Raw genomic sequence first — 22,255 nt, forward strand, 5'->3', positions numbered from 1 at the left:
GTCCATCTCTCCCTTCCTTGAAAATGCCCAGTTTAACTGTTAGGCAGTGGGTAATCAATAGGGGTATGGACCAGTTTACCCCAAGTCCAAAAAGAAAATCCCAAAAAATCGAGAACCCACTTTAAGGATTTTGGAGTTATTATGGTATCTCAGTTCATATTGAAGAAATAATGCATTGGATTCGCAGGTACAGTTGTGGTGCATTTATTAATTTCGTGCATTGAAGATTTCTTAAGGAATACAAGAGACAGCCGACACGTGTTTCACCCCTTTATGGTGAGTATACCTGGGGCTTTTTCAAGGCTGCAGATGACAAATAAAAATCAAATTAGAGTAATAATACTATTGAAGTTGATAGATTTAAATGTAAGTAAAGAAGTAAAAAAAATGCCACCCTTTGATTCAAAGTGGTGAATCTATGAAAGAGAAAAGATATTAGATGGTGATCATATCCAAGTGGTAGTCACATAGCCAAACCCAAAGCTGTGAAGAGGATTAAAGATCAATATTTGTAACTGTTAATCTCCAAGATTCATGCTCATTAAGGTTGTGCCAGTAGTCAAAAATAAAATGTTAAAATTATAATAAGCACTAATAGTGAGGTTGGTGCTGGCACTGAAAATTAAAGTGGCTATCGCATTGGTGTTTTGTGTGATGATGAGTTAGTTAGTAATATCTGCAAGTGTTTACGGTAGAAAGGCATCATACCAAAATGTTGTTCATTAAAGGAAGTCAATTTTTAAATCAAATAGTCTACATTGAAAAAGAAGTATCATAAATACACATTGGTCTGAGTGTTGGTGAAGTATACATATAGACAATGAGTAAGACAGAACCCACTAGCCAGTGAGATTAAATTTGTTTGTTCTCAAACGTTATTATAAGAATGCACAGTTTTATCCCGACTAACAAGAGAGAAAACACATGAGTATATTGAGGTAAGTTAAATCCTATCATGGAAATTCAGAAGAAGGCTGAAATTTATCAGATCAAGTATAACAACTAGATGAGGCATTCATTTCCTATAGTTTGCAAGGAAGTCAAGAGAGAGTACATTGTACATCAAAAGGCAGAATAGTGCATAATAAGTAAGGTCTTGATTAAAGATATTGTGCATCAATTATAGTATACCAGATAATGTATAACAGGATGAAATGGCCTATGGATGGACAATACTGTGAGTCTTAAGTCACTCTCAAATAATATCAATGTCTGATGCTATGGTAGAATGGAAAATACTCAAATGGATGACTAATCTCTTATTATTGTAAGTTAAGGCCATAAGATAGGGTATTGTCGTCGGTTTATCAGATTGGAAATGGTAAAATGTATACTCAAAAATCTGGGACCCGTTTTTTAGGGGAAGGCTAGAGCGACATCAGGAAGTTAAGCAGATCGTATGCTGCGCTTTTATTCAACAGCCCAGTAATGCAAACTGATGTTTCAATGTTGACCAGAGCAGGTTACACAAGGCGGTCATACAGATGTATTTTTTGATATGGCCCTAGAGATTTTCCGTTACCTGATTTGTGGTGAAGAGGTCCTGGGATTGATCCAACGACCAGTTACACGGCGTCCTTGGCGGCCGCCATATTAAGTGAGAGAGCCCCTTCGCGAGCGCTTCCCCTATTTTTATTGTTGGACCAAGATTAACTAAGTCCTACTTTTGTTTCCACATTTGTGTCTTTGCTCAAATACACGGCATCCTAAATGGGCGCCATATTGAGTGGGGGAAAAAAAAACCTTTGCAAGTCTTTCTCTTATTTATATTAATTATTGAACCAGAGATTATGCCAAGCTACAATGAAGGAATGTAAGTTTACGTTGGCTATATTGATCAGGCAGTATGAACAGGAGAACAACATGTGATTGAACAGGAAATGGCATAACAAAGTCCTTTCTTTTCTATCCATTTTTGTACCCACGATCAAGTACACGGCATCCTCAATGAGCACCATATTAAGTGGGAAAAGACCCCTTTACAAGTCCTTCTCTTATTTTTATTAATTATTGAGCCAAACATTGTGCCAAACTAAAAGGGGAAATGTAAGCTTACATCGGCCTTATTGATCAGGCATTCTGAACAGCAGAACAACAAAAGATAGAACAGGAAATGGCCTAATTATTTCAAATTTGTATATATAAAAAAATAAGTAGAAAGAGATGTAAGATTTTTAGCCATAGAAATATCTTTGTGTCTACAAACAGATCACATGATATCCTCAGTCTTAGCAAAAAACATAGAACAAACTGAACATCTATTGAAACAAGCGAACATGGACAAAAATATAATTGTCATCAATAGTTAATATTAGTGTAGTTCATTGATGAAGCCAGTAGTGCCATTCAGGGTTTTATTACGGCCTTGTTGTACAGTATCAAAACAAATGATAAGTTTGCTTTCATTTTGTCGCAGTTTGAGTTCAAGGATTCCTCCCCGAGGATGTTGTTTGAGTTGCATTAAGCCACAGAAAACAAAGGAACGTGTATATGGGTGACATTTGACAAAATGTTCAACTAATGGAAATTTGGTATCATCCTTCTGTATGTTGCGGTCATGTTCCTGCATTCGTATTTTGAGTTCTCTGGTTGTGCTTCCTATGTAAGCCTTGTTACAAGGACAGATGAAGAGATAGACTGTATGGGTGCTCTCACAATTGATGAAGTCGTGTATCACAAATGGTTGGTCATTAATCAAGATTCTTTTAGATTTTGTGAATAATCTAATAAAATAGGACCGGACTGCACTAATCTAAATATAACTTTGTTAAAGCTGCAAATCCTATTGACACCAAATCAACCTTTCATTCTTCTAAAGCGTTGAGGCACTGGATAAAACCCCACAAAGTAATAAATCAGGTAGAGAACAATTTGAGCGATTTGAGGGCTCCCCACAATTAACTGAAGTGTGATGTATTTAACAATAACTTTTTATGTCGAGTGCGCAAGCCTAGTGCACGCCCATCCCTTTCACTCGTTCGTGGCTTTGCCTTTCAAAAATCCTTTGTTATCATTGGTAAATGTTTTACGTTTGTCTGTCCTTGGGGTGGTTTTGTTACCACGTTGCAGGGTGTCCCTGTTACATGGATAATTGCATGATTGCTGATACGTTTGGCTGTGAGAAAACGTATTTCTCATTTTGTGTATCTCTGCGCTCAAGGCGACCATGGCGCTTTGAATCGGCTCGATGCACTGTCAAACGACTAGTGCAGTGTAACATAGACTAACCTCACAATCACACCACAATTATCAGCTTGGTATGTAAAATGAAAGCCTCATTACCAATAGCAAATTATGTACATACTAGAACACATATACAAATTCTATTTCATTAATTTGGCAGTTGTATGACAGACAGGTTTCATTGGGGTCATTGACGAACCAAGGAATGTATTGACCAGTAACAGTGTGTGACTTATCCATTGCAATGCTGATTGATAAGTTATTTGGCTATTATCGATTTGAGTATGCTATGAGTAATCCCTTGCACTCACAACTGTCTTGTGAAATGCATACTTTTCTAATGACTTGCTGTAAAGAACAGCACGTCTCTGTGAAATTTTGGCACCTTTGACAGAAGACTAGTGGGAGCAGAATGGCTGAAAATATGTTTATTGCCAAGTAAACATCCAGAAGATTGCTTTTTTCTGAAACTACATGCCCACACCTTGAATAATTATGGCCATATTAAGTATGATGCACGCGTGAGGCTCATTGGCACAGTGGTGCTGTTCTGTATTATTGCACATTGTAAGTGCTATTTTCCTTCATTTCTATTAGTGATGGGGAATACAGTTTTACCACAACTAAAATGATTGTTTTATATGTGGTACGAACAGGGGTGATATATTTTGCCTCTTTATACCAAGAAGGTAGAGGCTTTCTTTTAGGTATCACTACGTGACTTTGGTGCATCTGTTAGTAGGTGGGGTAAAATTTAAGAACTTCAGTATACTGTTGCTCCCTTCATTGTTTCCTCTGATGCCATCTTGTTTAGAAATTGTTTTTACGTTTTGGTGATTATATTTCCTAGCATTGCTCAAAAGTTGCATTAATTTCTATTATTTTTTAGGTCGAGCGTGCAAGCGCTTTGACCTGCTGAAACAATTGAGGCTTTTAACCATGCTCACCCCATGCCCATGACTTTCGCTCGTTCATAGGCTTGCCTTTTTAAAAATCACTTGTTATCATTGGTAAAAGCTTTACGGTTGTCCCTCCTTTGAACAGTTTTGTTACCACCTAGCAGACTGCCCCTGTTACATGGATAATTGCACGACTGTCGTTACGTTTGACTGCAAGCAAACCTTTTTCTTTTTGTGTCTCTCCTTTGCGCTCATGGCAGACATGGCACTTTGAATCAGATTGCTTATGTCAACTGTTTTGCTTTTCATTTTCAATTTAAGTGGCAAGGAAAGTCCAGTTATGAATTTACAACGCTAATAGCTCTAACGCAAGCAAATGCGAGACCCATTGCATTGCAGATGCTTGTTTAATTGAATTGTTAATAATGGTGTCCTATCATAAAAAAATGAGCCTTCTTCCCAAAATCATTAGAAAGTTTGTCAAACTTAGCCTTTCACCTTATTTTGTTTAAGCAAGTCAAAAGCCATAGCACATACCTTTCAAATTCACACAGGCAGTTTGATTGGCAGTTTACCAGCAGCGGTGTTTCAAGAAAACCCAGCAGGGGTGTGGCCAAATACAATTTTCAGCCTATCCATATAATATGAATTGCATACAATAAAACTAGTTTACCCATTAATGAATTATCTTGAAAATCTGTCACGGAACCTGTCCACCTGGACCTAAGTGGGATATATATGCCTTCCCCAGAAGGACACTGCATACTTCCACTTACTACTTTAGCAACCCGTTTAAAAATGTTTGATTGTTTGCGAAGTACAGTACATCCATTTGTTATATTGTTCTGTTTTCATTTTTGTGGTTATTGTATTTTAACAGGTGTACAAAAGAAAAACAGAAGCTGCCAAAAAAGAATACCTGAAAGCATTAGCTGCATATAGAGCAAGCCTTGTTTCTAAGGTAGGTATGAAGTTTGTTTTAGGTGACCAAATTAAAGAACATGCTAATTGCAAACCCAGCCTTCGACAGCATTGCGTTTTATGACACAGATAGTCCTTTCTTGTCAAATTTTAGTATGATTCAGAGGTAAAGACCATTGGCGTTTTCAAGTTTTGTTGTGGAATGAACAATAGCAAATGAAGCATTTAAAATGGCAATATCGTTGAAATCTACTGTCTAGCTCTTTGTGGCATTACACTGGTATTCTAAAAATATCCAAGCAAAGTAGTTAAGTATTAAAAAACATTGGCAGATTTGTCTGAAAATGTCCCATGTTTATCCTAGTATAATCTAGGCCCACTCAACTATAAACTACATGGTAGAAGCCAGCAATAAAAATATAATTGTAAAAATAATTTGTTTCCTCACATACCACTTACACGCGGGTGCTTCTGTGGAGCCTAAGTACTGTAAATACGGGACTTTGTTCTGATCGAAACATAGGCTCGATTTATTTTAATGTAAAATACATTTACACCCTATGAGCAGTCCGATTGAGTATGCAATTCAGGATGTCTGAGAATTGGCTAATAATAAAACGGCAAAAACATTTATGTAACCTTTTCTCGCCGAGATTTAGACAAACTGTCACAATGAACTTAATAAACATCCTGCAATGTGTTTCATCAGTTTTCTCCCACCATTGTTTACCTTGTAACTACTTTAGAGACTATCCTCTGTATGATTCTCCATATTAGCAAAATTACCAAGGCACAAGCCTTTACATGCATGCATTAAAAAAGAAAAAAGCCCTGTAATCCCCTCCCGTTTTAAAATCAGCAGCTCATGCCCCTCTTATTTCTCGGGTTCACTTTGACAGTGTTGTTCTTGCAGGCATCCCGCAAAGTGTTCTCTTGGTCCTGAAAATTGTCCTCCATGCTGATGCAATCTGTTTTATCTTCTACAGATGTAGACACATTACACTATCCTGGCTGAGATACACTTGAGTTGATGTTGAAGGTATATGGTACTTCAATAGAGCAAACCTTCTCAAAAGGCAGCAGAGTGCTGTACATGATCAAATACCTACATAACGTCAAAGAATGATATAGGTAGCTGGGTTGTGGATGATCTATGCACTGAGATGTGGTGTTCTCTGAAGAGAAAGCCTTCTACTCTTTCCTCTTAAAGCTGAAATTTAAAACTTTACTACTCAAGCCACCTAGCTTTAAAACAACTCGTGCCCAGCATCAGTCATTCTCAGGTGCCACCTCACGTCTGTGAAACTCACTCCCAGCAGATTAAACCCCACACTGTTGTCTATTCTCAAACATCTGAAATCCCAACTCTCCAAGCTACATCTGTCAGACTAAATCAATTTACTATCTGATCTTGCTCATCTTCTTCCCCCTTCAATAGTGCAACTATGGATCTTCCAGAAATGATGATTACCTTGTGACTATGTTATACCGTTGTTGTTTTTCCAATAGATACTCTTTGTAAAACATGCATCTTGTTTTTCTATGCAAAGGGCTCTCATGCCTATTGTTGCTATGCATTATATGAATCTGTTAAGTAAATAAAAACACTTCCTGTATTGTAAAATGGGAAAATGCAGCAATGTCACCATTCACATGCATTGTCCTTGGCTTGCTTATTTGACCATCACGTTTTATGTCCTTTCTTCCCCAATCTGATGGAATGACATAAGCAATCCAACTTCAATGATGGAGAAGAACACCTTTTTTAATAAAATGATCTACTTAAACTACTGTTTTATCAAAGAGTCTGAACCAGTAGCCTCTAAATTTAAATGAACACACACATTGTTCTTTGTTACATTAGGATGTTTTTATAGTTTATATAGATATGATTTATTTTGATGAATGTATGGGTAAGTGTGTATGATGCTGAGCTGATATTGTGCTGTGATTATCTGAGGATGTGGTAAATGTCACTGGTCTAGTGTCAAACAAGATTGGAAAGGTATAGCAGAAACTAAGTTCTCCTTGCCTCAGCAGCAGCAAAACTAGGCTTCTTCCACCATTTCTTGAAATACGGCAATGGTGCATTAGTTCGAGATTAAAATCCCTAGGTGGAAGGAATGGCTTTGTTCTTCTTCCCACAGCTGTTTATTTAGTCACATGTTACGGGTACAGTAGCAGTTTTAAGGGAGACCTGCAGTACTCCTTTCCCATATTTATAGTGGGAAAGAACTCTGTATAATTTAATGGATTCACCATGGCAGTGCTACTAAAAACATCAGTGTTGGGCTTACTTTTTTGTGTGCAGAGTAAAACTAATTCTACTCAACAGGCAAAAAAGGGTACATTTTTAGACGTTTACTATGTAATTTTGGTCAGCTCTATGTCCGAAGGCCAGATTGATATATTTCAGATAGCATTATAAGGAGTTGTAAGACTATCCTGTAGACTTGAGAAAAGGTATAAAGTGGTGCCACAAGACAGGATCCATGTAAGATGTCATTGTCGCACAGACTCACTTGTAGTACATACAACAAGCAACAGGGCTTTAATGCAAGTTGTGGGGAGTCCTGCTTCACGTGTCAAAGAAGGCAAGCAACTCAGTGTTGCAGGCAGGTAAGTAGCTTTGTGGGTCATCATGCAGTGGTGCATACCCAACTCTGTTGTGTTGCTCTCACTATATGACAGATACAACTGTGAAAAGAAGGTGTTAATGAAGCACCTTCATGGTGCATGCTGGAAGGAGCTTGTTAAAGAGAGAAAACCATCACAAATGCATACATTAAATGTACCCAAAACACAGCTAGTGCTGCATCCAGAGAAATCAGTGTCAGCATTCTCCTCCAATGTCTTGCCTGTGTTGGAGAGCAAATGAACTGTATGCTGGAAAATATATTTTTTTTAAAGCTACATACACAGCAAAAGCCGGGGGGGCACTCCAAACGAAAATAAAAAGTGACATTTGAAGGCAACAAGCTTGTGCTGGAGTCAAGTCTGCAGTAGGAGCGGGTGATAAATTCAGCTTCGCCAGATGCAGTGTCAGCCACATTAGACTTTAAAGAAGGGTCAGTTATCCATGTCATAGCCAAAAGGTGGCTTCTGGAGCAACAGCTGCAGTAAGGCAAGAGGAGCCAAAAGGAATGGCTTATCTGTCTCGAAGCAGTGACCTTTTGCACATTCCGCCTTAGCACTCAACACAGATGCCTGAGGTTATACCTTCCACTGTGTTGAGAAATAATCTTGGACAAATGGGTATTCTCCATTGTCATTGACAGCTGGTGCCTGAAGTTTTATACCATGCTCCCCCCGCCCACTAATTTCACACTTCACTGGTACAACATTGGCCAAGATCACAGAAGCCCGCTTCAAGAAGTGTGGGCACTGGTTAAAAGGGGTGCTATGAAATGTGTTTGACCAAACCATTGGTAACAGAGTTTATTCCCTGTGCTTTCTTATCTCCTTTAAAGACACAATTTCCAAGACGTTATTCTGTTACTGTCAGATAATACATGGTGACCCTTGATCTCAAATAGACCTACAGGCACCTCCGTGTACACCAGAAGTGTGTCAGATTTGTGGTAAGTGGAATTCATTATCACTTCAGGGTGCCACCATTTGGGGGCCCAACACCCCCTTAAGTACTCTTCAAATACTTTGATTTAGCTGTCTATCTTTGTCACAGTGCCATTCATGTCTTTTGATATTTTGTGGACTAGCTGATATGCAGCAGCTTACCGTAATCCCTCACTCAAATAGCCTTCTCACTCCTTTATATATTGAGGTTCACCATCAATGCCAAATTTGTTCCTTTGCCTCAGTAAACACAACCCTTCTTTGGAGCCACACTCAATAAACAAACATGCAAGGCATACCCAAGCAGTGAGAAAGTGATGGTATTCATAGACTGCTTCATTGTCCTGTTCTTTTGCAATAGGCTTGATATTAAAACAGTTATAAATTGATGGCATCTTATATTGCAATAGTACTAAATGTTTGGTTGCCAAAGCACCTTCTGCAAGAGTACCTTTAAAGACCATGATCAGCATAGAATAGACAGTTGAACAAACTAGTGTTGGTGGAGCTCAGGGTTGAGCATAAATTGTAATGGTGGCACAACAACCGTAAGTGATCCACTACACTGATGCCTCTCTCATGAGGCGAATAACACAAATGGGTGAAATTGCTGTCCAAAGTCAATAGTCTCCACAGCATCAACACTTGCATATTAATGTACTCAAAGTGATGCCTGTTAAGCTAGCTCTCTAACTGTTCACCAAACTCACTTGGAACAAGAGATTGTGCTCAGAGTTGTCTAAGACAGCACAGACAATTTGACATTCGACCAATCGTCATCCTGTCCTTCTCCTGACAAAATACTTAACAGACCTGCTAATCGGGACATATCAGCAGATGCAATAATGGGAAACAAGTGCCAAGGAAATCCAACAATATTTCCACTGCTGGAGGACCCCAATGGTAGATCTTTTGCCATGCATTAGAATGCATTAGAATGTAAAATGTCAAATCTTTGCCAGTAGGTACCCAGTCCCCCAATCTAGCAATGCTATGTGGATGAGTTGCTTTTCCTCCACTGCTACACATTCCATACGTATTGCATAGTGTGGCTCATTCTCAAAGCACATACCTGGACAAGGCAGCAGTGATACTGACTGCTGCTGGAGATTTTCAAACAACCCTACAATAAGCTGTCTGCACATACAGACAGTTTCACACAGTATCTAGGCCATGTGCAACAGCACACACTTGGGCCCTGAACCTGAAATCTTAGAATTTGGGTTCCTTCAGCTTCCAGAATAATGCATGCAATTGAAGCCCAAATGTCCAGTATGTGGCCATTTGGACGTTATATAATCTCCGTAAGTGGCCACTATAGGTTCCTGTGAAGGTCTACTTTTGCAACTCGCCTGCAAAATACATTTCATCATTCAATCATCAAGATCTCTGTTGTTAGGGCCTTTTTGAAAGGTCTTCAGAGGGTGATCTCTCTTACAGCCTTACTAGCCCCTTTATGGGACCTCAACTTTGGTCTTACACAATTCATGGGGCAGCAACTGTAGTCATTAATCTCTGGCCCATTGTAGTTTCTTTCATGGAAAGTGGTCTTTTTGGCTGCAGTCACTTCTTTCCATAGAATTAGTGAATTGAAAGCACTAATGGTAGAGGAGGTATTTATTCAACTGAACAAAGAGCGGGTTATCCATAAAACGCTCCCTAATTTTCTGCCTCCGGTTGTCTTCGTTTTCCATGTCAACCAAACCTTTTGACAGGACAAGTTTTTTTTCAATCCCAAACTCGGTTGAGAAACTACCTCAAATTTAATAGGGTTTGAAAGTGCCTTTATGCTCTACGTTGGCCGTACCAAAGGTAATAGGAAGACCAAATAGCTTTTGGCCTGCTCCATTTTGAAAAATTAATTTCTAAAGCAGGCTTCATCAGATGGATTGTCAGATGTATTCAGTTTTGCTATGTCAATGCCAAACTACACTTTAGAGCACATTCCACATGCAAGTTGGGAGTCACTATGGCATTCCTAGTCAACATTCCACTTGCAGACATGAAAAACTACAATGTGATCCACACTTTCAGTAGACATTACTTGGTGGACATTTGCACCCAACAAGAAGCATACGTTGGACAAACTGTACTTAAAATTTTGTTCCAAACATCTTCCTCTTCTGCTCCAAAGTCACTTCATAGGGGAGAAGGGCACTACTTTTCAGTTTATGAAAAGCATATAATCTGTACAGCAGAAGCTGCAAACAGAAATGTTGCTTATCTATTTATTTGCTTACTTTATTTATCGAGACCAACAGTCATCCCCAGAGGGATATTACAATGCTAGTTAAAAAAAGACATTGCATCCTGTCACAAAGCCAATTATGAGGAGAATAGCCAGGCCTTCAACCTCTTCTGAAACAAAAGGAGGACCGAATTCAGGGGCATATCAATAGCCAGAGAATTCCAATGGATGGCTGCTAGGTGCGAGAAAGAGTGGCCACCCATTCTGGCATTTTAATGTGTTTAGCGCTAGCCAGTGCTAAGTTTGCCAAGAGGGGTTCTCATGTGGACTTATAAAAAGCCAATTTCCCTCTCAGAATAGCAGGCACAGTATTGTATAGTGATTTGTGAACTTAACATAGTAGCTTCAATTTGGTCCTCTTGCATTCTGGCAGCCAGTGAAGTGAATTTAGGCAAGTGGAGGCTGAGCTACTTCGGTCACTGTTACAAATGAGTCTGGCTACTGCGTTTTGAAGGACAGCAAATGGGTACACATGAAATAAGCCATTCCCAGATATAGACCATTGCCATAGTCCAGCCTACTCCTATTCATTGCCTTGATGACAGTCCTTCACAATTCCACCAGAATCCATCGGAAAGGCTTACGCAGTAGTCAGAGGAGACCAAAGAATTTGTCACAGGTAACATTTACCTGATCTTGGAGAGAGTGTTATCTGTTAGGAATTTGAGATTCTTAGTTACTCTCCTTGGTTCAGGAGTAGAGCCCAGCGGTGTAAGTCACCACAAACTGTTCCAAATAATGCAAGCTCCACTAAAGAGCAAGATCTCAGTCAGTGTGATTGCATCCAGGTAGCTACTTCCAATAGACAACCATTAGATGATCCTGAGTGAGAGGATCATCTCGTTAGTTGTCTGTATACATCTCCCTCTGTAGGAATAATACGCTGAGCATTGTCAATATAAAAGCAGATCTCAAAGCCCCAAGCTTTGATGATACCTGCCAAGGAGGAGACCTAGATATTGAATAGTGTAGTGCTAACATATGAGCCCTGCAGAATCCCACATTTAATCATTTGAGGGTTGGACTTGAAAGTGGCCATTTAAACTGATCAAGATCTGTTGGTCAGAAATGATCCAAACCACTGCAAGGCTTTACAATACACACCAGCCTCATGTAGTCTCTTTATTAGCAGGGTATGGGAGACCATGTGGAAAGCTGCGGACAGATCCAGTATCATCAGAGCTGCAGACTTTCTCTGATCAGCCTCTGATATGATACTGTCTAGCACTGCCAGCAAGGTAGACTTTTTGCTGTTTCTGGCTCTAAAACCCATTTGGGTTTAGCAGGTTATTACTTTACAAAAATTGTTAGCTGGGCATTAACTAGCCTTTCTAGTACTTTCAACATGAATGTCCATAGAGAGAGAGTTCAATAATTAGACAGGATGGAGACATCCTTCCCCTCTTTCTTTGCCAAAGGTAGGATCAAGGCCTGCTTCCACCTAGCAGGATATTTTGCATTGTTCAACGAAAGATTAAAAATCTGGGTGAGGAAAGGACTTGGTATAGAGGCTAAATGTGAAAACTTGAAATGGGTACCTGGATCAAGAGGAGAGCCATATTTCACCTCTAGCATAACCTTTTTTTATCTGTTCTGAATTAAAACTTGAAAAGCTGCCATATGGGCCAAAGTTTTTAATGAGGGCCAAAAATCCTAGGAGCTCTCAGATAAATGAGGTTGATCTCAAAAGTGAAATAAATCTTTTCAAATTTGTCATTAAGAACATGGCCACCTCTTCACAACACTCAACGAGGCATTGATTGTCTGATTTAGCCTTACATGGTGGGCTAATTCCTTTACTATTTAAAAAACAAACTCTTTCAAGGAATCACTATTATCTTCCAGTATTCTTTTTTTTGGTTTCCTGAGAAGCTTATGATAAACTTTCAGAGCTGATCCGTATTCCAGTCAATCGTCAGAGCACTTTGAATGCCACCATTTGTGCTTTAGTGCTTTGCAATTCCTTTTTGCTAACCTAAGCTCATTAAAATACCAGTTGTCCAATGGAGATGTTCTGAATGAGTTGCCTAACTTCCGAGGGGCACACCCATTGCATACCTTATTCATGGCGGAGTTGAAATTCTCTAAGTATAAGAGGAGTGCCATCTCTAAGCACTAGGATTTATTGGCCTGCCCATTGGCAGCATAAACAAAAAATTGATTAGGAGGTGATCAAACCAATGTATAGGGTCAATGTCATGGATCCTAATTATATCAGTGTTAGAGAATATCTGATATAGATTCTAGTTGCAGGTTCCTTACCTGAGAATTTCCCCCAGTTGTTAGACTGGATCTGGAGATTTTTCTTCAAGCAGTACCCTTGCGCACCATCAGTTGGTGTTGGTCGACTCCGTTTGTGTAATTGGCATTGTGGTCACCATGATGATGTTGGGGTCATACACAGGTACCACCCTGGTGCGCTGACATCAGTTCTTTTCTTTGTGTCAGCCAACGCACAGACCCAGAGAAGAGCTACCCTCAGTCATTTTTTGACTGACTTTGAATGTTTTATTGAATTCTTTGATACTTTTTGGTTCGTCAAGGAAGTAACAGAAGACCGGTTTCAAGCCGGTGACTCCTGTCACTGCATGATGTCGGTGACTGATCCGTGCCTTGTGTGTTTGTGGTGCCTAGATTGTGACCATGACCTGAAGTCATGCTACGAGTGCTGGGTCATGAACATGAAAGGGAGCAGTCACTAAAGCTCATGGCGGCCCCACGCTCAACTCTACATCGCTCTCAGTCTCAAATGAGAGAAAGGTCACAAGACCGCTCACGGAGCCACCACCACTCTTCTTTGTTCCATTCGAAGTCCTCAAGACATACGGGTCATAAGAAGAAGAATTCTAAGAAGACCAAACATTCTTTGACTTTGTCCCATCATTCAGACGATGCGATGCCGGAAGAGCATTGACACTCTAGGCCTCAGTCCTCGAAGCCTGTTTCTGGGTCGACTTCATGCTCCCTGAGTATTCCAGGAGCCAAAGCCACCTCTGCCCAACTTACAGAATTCTATGAGGCCACGCACCTTATTTTTGGGCAGACTGACCCCCTACAGTGCCTTTGGCCCAGTGGGATTGGAGAGGGCCCCTTTGGGGTCTGCATCTGCAGCTTCGCTCCGGAGTGCCCCTGAGGATCAGTTGTCAGATCTGTGCCTATGCCGATCATGCCAAGACGACCTTCCCCAGTGCTGCCAATGATGTTGATGCTTCAGACGTTGGTTGGGCCCACTATCTATGCTGGAACCGTACTTCTACCCGACCTGGAGGTGGGCCGATGTCACTTGATGCCGGTTCCAGCTTCAACAGGGCCTACATTCTCCAGGTTGGACCCTGACCCTTATTCTTATGGGTATGGGTACGGGTAAAGTGTGAAGGGGTCACTGGACCCTTTAGAATTCCAATTGGAAGATCCTGAAATGGACTGGTCACAGGAAATGGGTAAAGCTAGTGGTCTGGATGCCTCTCCTGATGCTGGCATGCTTTCTCCACCCTACTGTGGCTATGGAGGAGGGACAGTCATATTCTATGGTGGTGAGAAGGACGGCTGAGGTCCTCAGCCTTGAGCTACCTTCTGTAGCAGTCAGGACTAACCTGACTGTGCTGCTTCAGCCTTGGATTTCCACATAAGAACCTCTGTTACCTTTTTAATAAAGCCCTCACTGATGTATTACAATCACCCGCTGCCATTGGCCTGTGTCAAATTCCCCTAAATTCCTAAGCCAACATCCAACACCCTACGCCTGAGAGTCTTGTCGTCCAGGCTTCTTCATCCGGTGCATTCCCTTCCGCACCCCTGGACAGGGAATCAGAGACTGGATCAACTTGTGAAGAAAATGTTTCTTTCCTCCAATCTGGCATTGCAGTCTGTGAACACCGCATGTCTTCAGGGCCACTATTCCCATACCATATGGAATATGGTCACACAGGTGCGGGCGCAGGTCCTGGATGAGGACTGGACCATTCCCTCTCAAGCCATTGCTAATGGGAGGGATGCAGCCAAGTTCACCATACATTGTGGGCTGGACACTTCCAACTCACTAGGCAGATTGGTTGCCGTGACACTGGCTTTACAGCACCATGTCTGGTTGAGGACATCAAGCTTTTCGGGGATGTCCAACAATCACTCATAGACATGCCCTTCGATGGCACCCATCTCTTTGGAGACAAATTGGACTCAGCGCACGTGTGCTTAAGGAGTCCTAGGCTACCACTTGGTCCCTTGGCCTTGCAGCTGCCAGTCCACTTTTCACTCCTTTTGTGGCTATGGAAAGGGCACCCAAATGTGTCCATTCCCCTCTAGCCACTGAGCCATACATACTGTACAGCCTCTGCATGGCCAATGATGCAGGATTCCACATGCTCGTGGATCAGGAAGCCAGTCAATCACCACCCCGCTGTAGCCTCCAAGCCTTCTTATCCCATTGCTCGATCCTGGACCAGTTGGAGGCAGGATTCCCCATCACCTGTCACACTGGGAATCCATCACGAAGGACAGGTGGGTTTTGCAAATACTCAGAAGGGCTGCTCCCTCCCCTTTGAGACTACCTTTCCTGCTATGCCACTATCCTACTATCACATGACAGAGGATCATTTGGCACTTCTCCATGAGGAGGCTATGGCTCTCTTGGCCAAGGTAGCCATAGAGAGGGTCCCTGTGCCAGATGTAGTCTATGGTTGTTATTCCTGTTACTTTCTGGTGCCCAAAAAGGACAAGGGCCTTCTTCCTATCCTATATCTCTGGGGCCTCAATCTCTTCCTCAGTAAGGAGAAGTTCAAAATGCTCACTCCACCTCTGGTCCTTTCTGACTTGGACCCTGGAAACTGGATGGTAGCATTGGACTTGCAGGATGCTTTTTTTCATATTCCCGTCCTGTCAGCCCACAGACAATACTTGCGGTTCGTGGTAGGTCATGAGTACTTTCAGTTTACCGTGCTCCCCTTACCAGCACCCCTCGGGTGTTCACGAAAGTGATGGCAGTGGACGCAGTTTCTCTGCGCAGTTTAGGGGTTTCAGTCTTCTCCTACCTCTATAACTGGCTGTTGAAGGCAAGCTCACCCTAGGCTGTCATCTCCTACCTCCAGACTACAGAAAACCTCCTGCATTTGCTGGGATTCACTATAAAAAATGCTGAAGTCACACCTGATTCCCTCTCAGATGCTCCCTTTCATCAGAGCTGTTCTGGACACACTGCAGTTTTGGGCTTATCCTCTTGAAAAGTGGGTCAAGAATATTGAGGCTATGATAACGATGTTTCGGGCCTCTATCCTGGGTTTCGGTGAGAATAACTATGCGGCTGCTGGGCCTCATGGCTTCCTGCATCCTGATGGTGACACGTGCCAGATGGCATATATAGGCTCTGCAGGGGGACCTGACGTTTCAGTGGGTGCAGCATCCGTGGAATCTCTCCGACATGGTCCAGATTTCAGAGGGAACTGAGCAAGATCTGCAATGGTGGCTTTCTAATCGAGATTGGGTGAGAGAAAGATCTCACAGTAGTGACAGATGTGTCACTCCTGGTATGGGCCGGCCACATGGGGGAGGCAGAGATCAGAGGCATCCGGTCTCCAGCGGAGTCTGGGCTCAGCATCACCTTCTGGAGCTCAGGGCGATCAGGCTTGCATTGAAAGCATTCCTGCCCTCTCTCCAGTGCAGAGTGGGGTTGTGGACTCTTTGTCAAGAGGCTCTGTGCCTCTGGATGGGCTGGAATGCCAGGGCATATATCCCTGGTGGTTCAACATCTGGTGGGCTCTCTGAATGCCAAAGCAGACAAACTTGTCCCCATCTGGAGGTGGTTCAAGGTCTCTTTCAGCTGTGGGGGGGGGGGCCTTGGTTAGATCTGTTTGCCTCCACAGAGAACATGCAATGTCAGCTGTTCTGCGCATTGAAGTTTAAAAGGCGGATGTTGCTCAGAGACACTTTTCATCTTGAGTGGAACTTAGGCCTCCTTTAGCTCCTTCCTGCCAATACCACTTCTGTTCACAGTTCTGAAGAAAATCAAGAATGACCAGGCCCTAGTAATCCTGGTGGCTCCGAACTGGGAATGAAGAGTATGGTATCCGGAGCTTCTGAGCATGGCCATTGATCCTCTGATCAGACTGAACCTTTGGGAGGATCTTCTGTCATAGCAGGGGACAGTTCTCCACCTGAACCTGTCCAGTCTCCGCCTTCTTGTGTGGAGATTGAGTGGTGGCAGTTGACAGTTTTTAACCTTCCGCCCAAAGTCTGTAATGTTATCTTGGCAGCCAGGCATCCCTCCACCAAAACAGTGTATGCCTGTTGTTGGAACAAATTTGTGGCATTGTGTACCAACAAGTCTGTTAATCCTCTTTCTGCACCTCTGTCTGAGGTTCTACTGTACACCTTTCTCTAGCCCAGCAGAGCTCTACTTTGGTCACCATTAAAGGCTACCTGTCTGCCATCACAGCCTTCCTCAGACTGCCAAATCAACCATCCTTGTTCAAATATCCCATTGTCGGAAGGTTTCTAAAGAGACTCATATGTTCCACCTACCCTGTTCATAAAGCCACAGTGGGTTTTGAACCTGGTGCTTACATAACTTGTGTGCTCCTTTTGAGCCATTATATATTTGTCCCTTGTGGCTCCACACTTTGAAAAATGATTTCCTTATTGCCATCACCTCTGCTCACAGAGAGAGTGAGCTTCAAGCTCTTTCTTCAAAGTGACCATTTCTATCTGTCCATTATGACATACTGGTGCTTCGTAACAGGGCCTCTGTCCTCCCTAAAGTGGTCAAGCCCTTTCATGTAGGCCTATCAATCACTTTGCCTACTTCTTATGCATCCCCACATCCTTCTCGTGACGAGGAGAGACTCCACCACCTGGATCCATAAAGAGCATTGGCATTCTACCTCAATCGTACAAAAGATTTCTGGGTAGACGATTAACATTTTATAGGTTATGGTTATGAAAGTGCAAAGAAAGGAAGTGCAGTGCAGAAGCAAACCATCTCTTGATGGGTTGTCCTTTGCATCAAGATGTGCTACGCTTTGGCAAAGAAGCAACCTCCTGAGGGTTTGGGTACTCATTCCACCAGAACTACTGCTGCAACCATAGCATTGGCATGCAGAGTTCTGGTCCTGGACATCTGCCAGGCAGCAACATGGGCGCATCTGCACACGTTCACATTACTGCCTGGACAGTTAAGTCTGCAGAGATGGCTACTTTGGCTGTTCTGCCCTGCAGGACTTTTCATTCTGATCTTGGTTCGCAGCCCACCGCCGAAAATGGTATTGCTTGGGTGTATATATTTTAAGGTAAGGAATCTACAACTAGAAGTCTCTATCAGATGAACAAGTTACTTACATTTAGTAACAAATTAGCTGGTAGACACATATTCCAGTAGCAGATTCCTTACAGACACGCCCATCCTCTCGGATTTACAAACTGATTTCTAGGGGCAGGGACTCCCTTTTCAGGGCCCTCATTCTGGTTCACCAATATCAGTATACTTCATGGCTCCACACTACTGATGTGCAAAGCCATGAAAAGAAACTGACGTCAGAACGCCAGTGTGGCACCTATATATGACTGTGACATCATCACGGCGACCACAACGCATAGAGAGTCTACCGACGCCACATGATGGTGTACAAGGGTACTGCTCGAAGAAAAATCTTTGGATCCACTCTGATGCCTGGGGGGAATTCTACGGTAATGAATCTGTAATTAGAATGTATCTGCCAGATAATTTGTTACAGAAGGTAAGTAACTTGTTCAACAGATCTAGGGTATGCCCCGCCCTATGCGTCTGGCCCTTTTGCCATTGAATTAATTGTAAAATCTGTGTCTAGTTCTCCTGCATTCTGCATAAGGTGTCTTAAAAATTAAGGTTAAAATCACCAATGAATTAAAAAACAAATCATATTTTAATACCAAAGGGGACAGCCAAGCAGATAAAATAGTTGCCAGCTGAGAATCTGTAAAGAATGGCTCCATCTAGTATCGCTGAGTTACTTCCCTGAAAGGTGGAATGATAAAATGTTGCAGTCCCCCATTGGGTATTTGCTCCCTTGCGCATAAAGATAAGTGTTATTAAAATGACCGCAATGACCCCACCTTGTCTACCATCTAGATCAACTTTTAAAATCCTATATCCATCTGGATCTGCTGATTTTACCTCTGGCATCACATAACTACTGACCCACGTTTCTGTAATAAAAACTAGGTGTAGTTTTGTGCAATTAATTGTGTCCCATATTTCCAGGCTGTGTCTAAGGAAGGATCTTGGGTAAAACACATACATTTAAAATCGAAAGTAGTCTCAGTAATGGGCCCCAAATTTCCTGTGGTAGGTGTGCAAATATGTGTTTCCATTACTTGATCCCTTTGTCTCTTGGCGTCCCCCGACACTTTATCTGACTCCTCGCCATGCTAACCTTCGCATTTACAATTGGTGCAAGAGAATGGGCCTACAAAGCTCCCTGGGCCCCCTGAAACACATTTGGGTCTATTCAAATTCAGTAACGGGCCCCAAATTTCCTGTGGTAGGTGTGCAAATATGCGTTTCCATTACTGGATCCCTTTGTCTCTTGGGTTCCCCCGACACTTTATCTGACTCCTCGCCATGCTAACCTTCGCATTTACAATTGGTGCAAGAGAATGGGCCTACAAAGCTCCCTGGGTCCCCTGAAACACATTTGGGTCTATTCAAATTGTTCTGGGCCATAGCTAATAAGGCCTCACGTGAGTACGTGAGCCTATAGCAAGAGGTCCGCAGTTTGTAGTGCTATAAATTCATGTGCACCCTCCCTCTTCACCACATACCAGCTCATGCTATGATTTTTTTGACAAACTATTTTTCAAATACATATTTACTTATAAGTAGGCCAGTGCCGTGGGATTACTTGCTTGTCATCTCTGCATCTCCTTCCTCTCACTTGTAGGGCAAAAACATAAGCTAAGGTGGAGTCTACAGCCGACTATCTTGGGTGTTTTGGGGGAATTATCACAAATCACATCAAAACCAAAACACATGGTTAAAAAAAAAAATGCAATGCAGTTGCCAACACTATATGGCAAAGTATGTGACTCTATAGATATAGATAGGTAGTGTTTTCCGTAGTACCAACATGTCAGGTGATACTCTTGTTAAAATAATTTAAATGGTTTGGCTAAATATCCTGCAATAACTTTAAATTTTCCAATGTGTTTCACATAGGCTGCTGCAGAATCAGCTGAAGCTCAGACAATACGAACTGTTCAGCAGACGTTGGCTTCTACAAATCTGTCGTCCTCACTTCTCATGAATAGTTCTCTTTCTCAACATGCATCAATATCTGCAGCTGCTCAGACTCTACAACAGTCTCTTCCTAGACCAATAGCACCCAAACCTTTGTCAATGAGGTTGCCACAGAATCAGATAGTTACATCTGTTACCATTACACCAAACATGTCTACTAACATTGGAACTCCTCTAATGAGCTCGATGGGAGCACCAATGGTTGCATCACCTCCGACATCACAATTGAGCCCTTCAATCCAAACGCAGCAGCAGCAATTACAGCAGCTCCAACAACAACAGCTGCAACAGATGCAGCAGCAGCAGCTGCACCAGCACCAAATACATCAACAGATACAACAGCAAATGCAGCATCAGCATTTTCAGCATCACATGCAACAACATTTGCAGCAGCAGCAACAGCAGCAGCAGCAGCAGCATATCCAGCAACAGATGAGTCAGCAGCAAATACAGCATCAGTTGCAACAAATACAGCTTCAGCAAATGCAGCAACAGCAAATGCAACACATGCAACACCAGTCACAGAATTCTCCTCGACAACACTCCCCTGTGGGTTCACAGATAGGGTCTCCCATCCCATCAATTGGAAGCCCTCAACCACCACCACAGCAACACCAATCGCAACAATCCCAAGCACAGACTCAAGTTTTATCACAAGTCAGCATTTTCTGAAGATAAATGCACTTGCAACTGCATTCATTGGTGGTAAATTGTGTTTTGTTGAAACCTGTAAATTGTTGATATGGGTTATGCAAGGATGCATAACAGGTCAAAATATGCTCTAATGTGTCTATTAGATAGGCAATAAAGAACTACAATGTAGCAGTGCATCATCTTTTAGCTTATTAAATCATTTTCTTAAACTCGAAAGCTGTGCTGTTTTCTGTGATGCCTTTTTAAGTTATTGGACATTTTCCTAAAATATGTGAATAAAACATCCAGATGAATACAGTACTTGGATGTTATCATAATCAAGGACTTTCACTTGAGAATTGCAGCATACTGCAAGTATAAGCCCTTGTTTCTTTTCAAGGGCAGGAATGCACTTCAGGGCAGAGGGAACCTTATTGGGCCCTCAAAAGCACAGTTGTAACTACCTGTAAAATTATGATTTCAATTTCATACAATTGTATTTGTATGAAATGAATAGTTGATGGCATTTTTGCCATGAAAATTGTAAATTACAAATATTTGCCAAAGCTCTCTGTTTTCCTCTCTGAAACGTCGTGAGAAAGGGAATGCAAATAGTTAAACTAGATGGTGACCTTTTCATTCAAATCATTACTGGATTTGTTTTCCAAAAAATAAAACCTCTTTGTAATGATATGTATATTGGCAGCGTACCCAACTATGTACATTCTAATTAGAAAAACAAATGTGAATACTATATTCTGTGTCCAAGTGATGAGATTCTTTAAAAAAACAATGTATTTTTAAAAGGGACATGCACTTACTGTAAAAACCTGTTACTTCAAGAGCTAAATTTAAAAAATGCAACAGTTGTAACTTACTGTAATACTGGTAGAATATTTAAAGGATATCTACATCTGAGTTATTGATGTAAATATTTTCTTTCTAAGTCGTTTGTTTTCATATCATGTGTTGTAAAGTTTTCATAAATGAGGCTTTAATGTAAAACACTGGTTTCATGAACTATTAATTGCGACATCGCTTATTGTGTTTTATGCTGTTTTATACTTTTTTATGATTTTGAATAGCAGCAATTAAGTTGTTTGTAATTTGCTTAACTGAAAAAAAAGCTTTTATCTTGCTATAGAATAAACACGTTTCAGTAAAGCCTGTGGTGTTTCCCTCTTCATCAGAAAACCTTGTTGAAAAAACATATAATGCTTTGAAATCTAATATGCCTTTCAGAGAGAAATTTTTGCACCTCCCGCAATAAGTATTAGCAATTAAAGTAAATCATAATTCTTTGGCTCTGTACTATTTTACAATGAATAGGTTAATCATATTTCTCATAACTTTCACCTTATGTTCGGTTGTCTTCAATGGGCCGGCTTGTTACATACATGGAACATTTTATGTCACAAACCAAAAACATTTATTTATTCATTTAATTATTTATTCATTTTTTTTTTTAAAGTTGTCCATATATATTGTGTGTTGTGATAGGCACTGTGCAATGTATGGTAAGTTTATTTTCAC

The 22,255-nt window shown here is 41.4% G+C and overlaps 1 protein-coding gene across 1 annotated transcript in view; it reads left to right on the forward strand.

The window, feature by feature from the left end:
• Window positions 1-21,883, forward strand: part of TOX3 (TOX high mobility group box family member 3) — a 138,342-nt gene extending 116,459 nt beyond the window's left edge. Inside the window, exons 7-8 of the mRNA XM_069216383.1 lie at window positions 4,963-5,043; window positions 20,009-21,883. Of these exons, the coding sequence (XP_069072484.1) occupies window positions 4,963-5,043; window positions 20,009-20,761 (834 nt within the window). The 3' untranslated portion in view covers window positions 20,762-21,883. The remainder of the gene's footprint in view (window positions 1-4,962; window positions 5,044-20,008) is intronic.
• Window positions 21,884-22,255: the final 372 nt, after the last annotated feature.

This window comes from Pleurodeles waltl, chromosome 12 (genome assembly GCF_031143425.1).
Source record: "Pleurodeles waltl isolate 20211129_DDA chromosome 12, aPleWal1.hap1.20221129, whole genome shotgun sequence".
NCBI classification, from domain to species: domain Eukaryota; kingdom Metazoa; phylum Chordata; class Amphibia; order Caudata; family Salamandridae; genus Pleurodeles; species Pleurodeles waltl.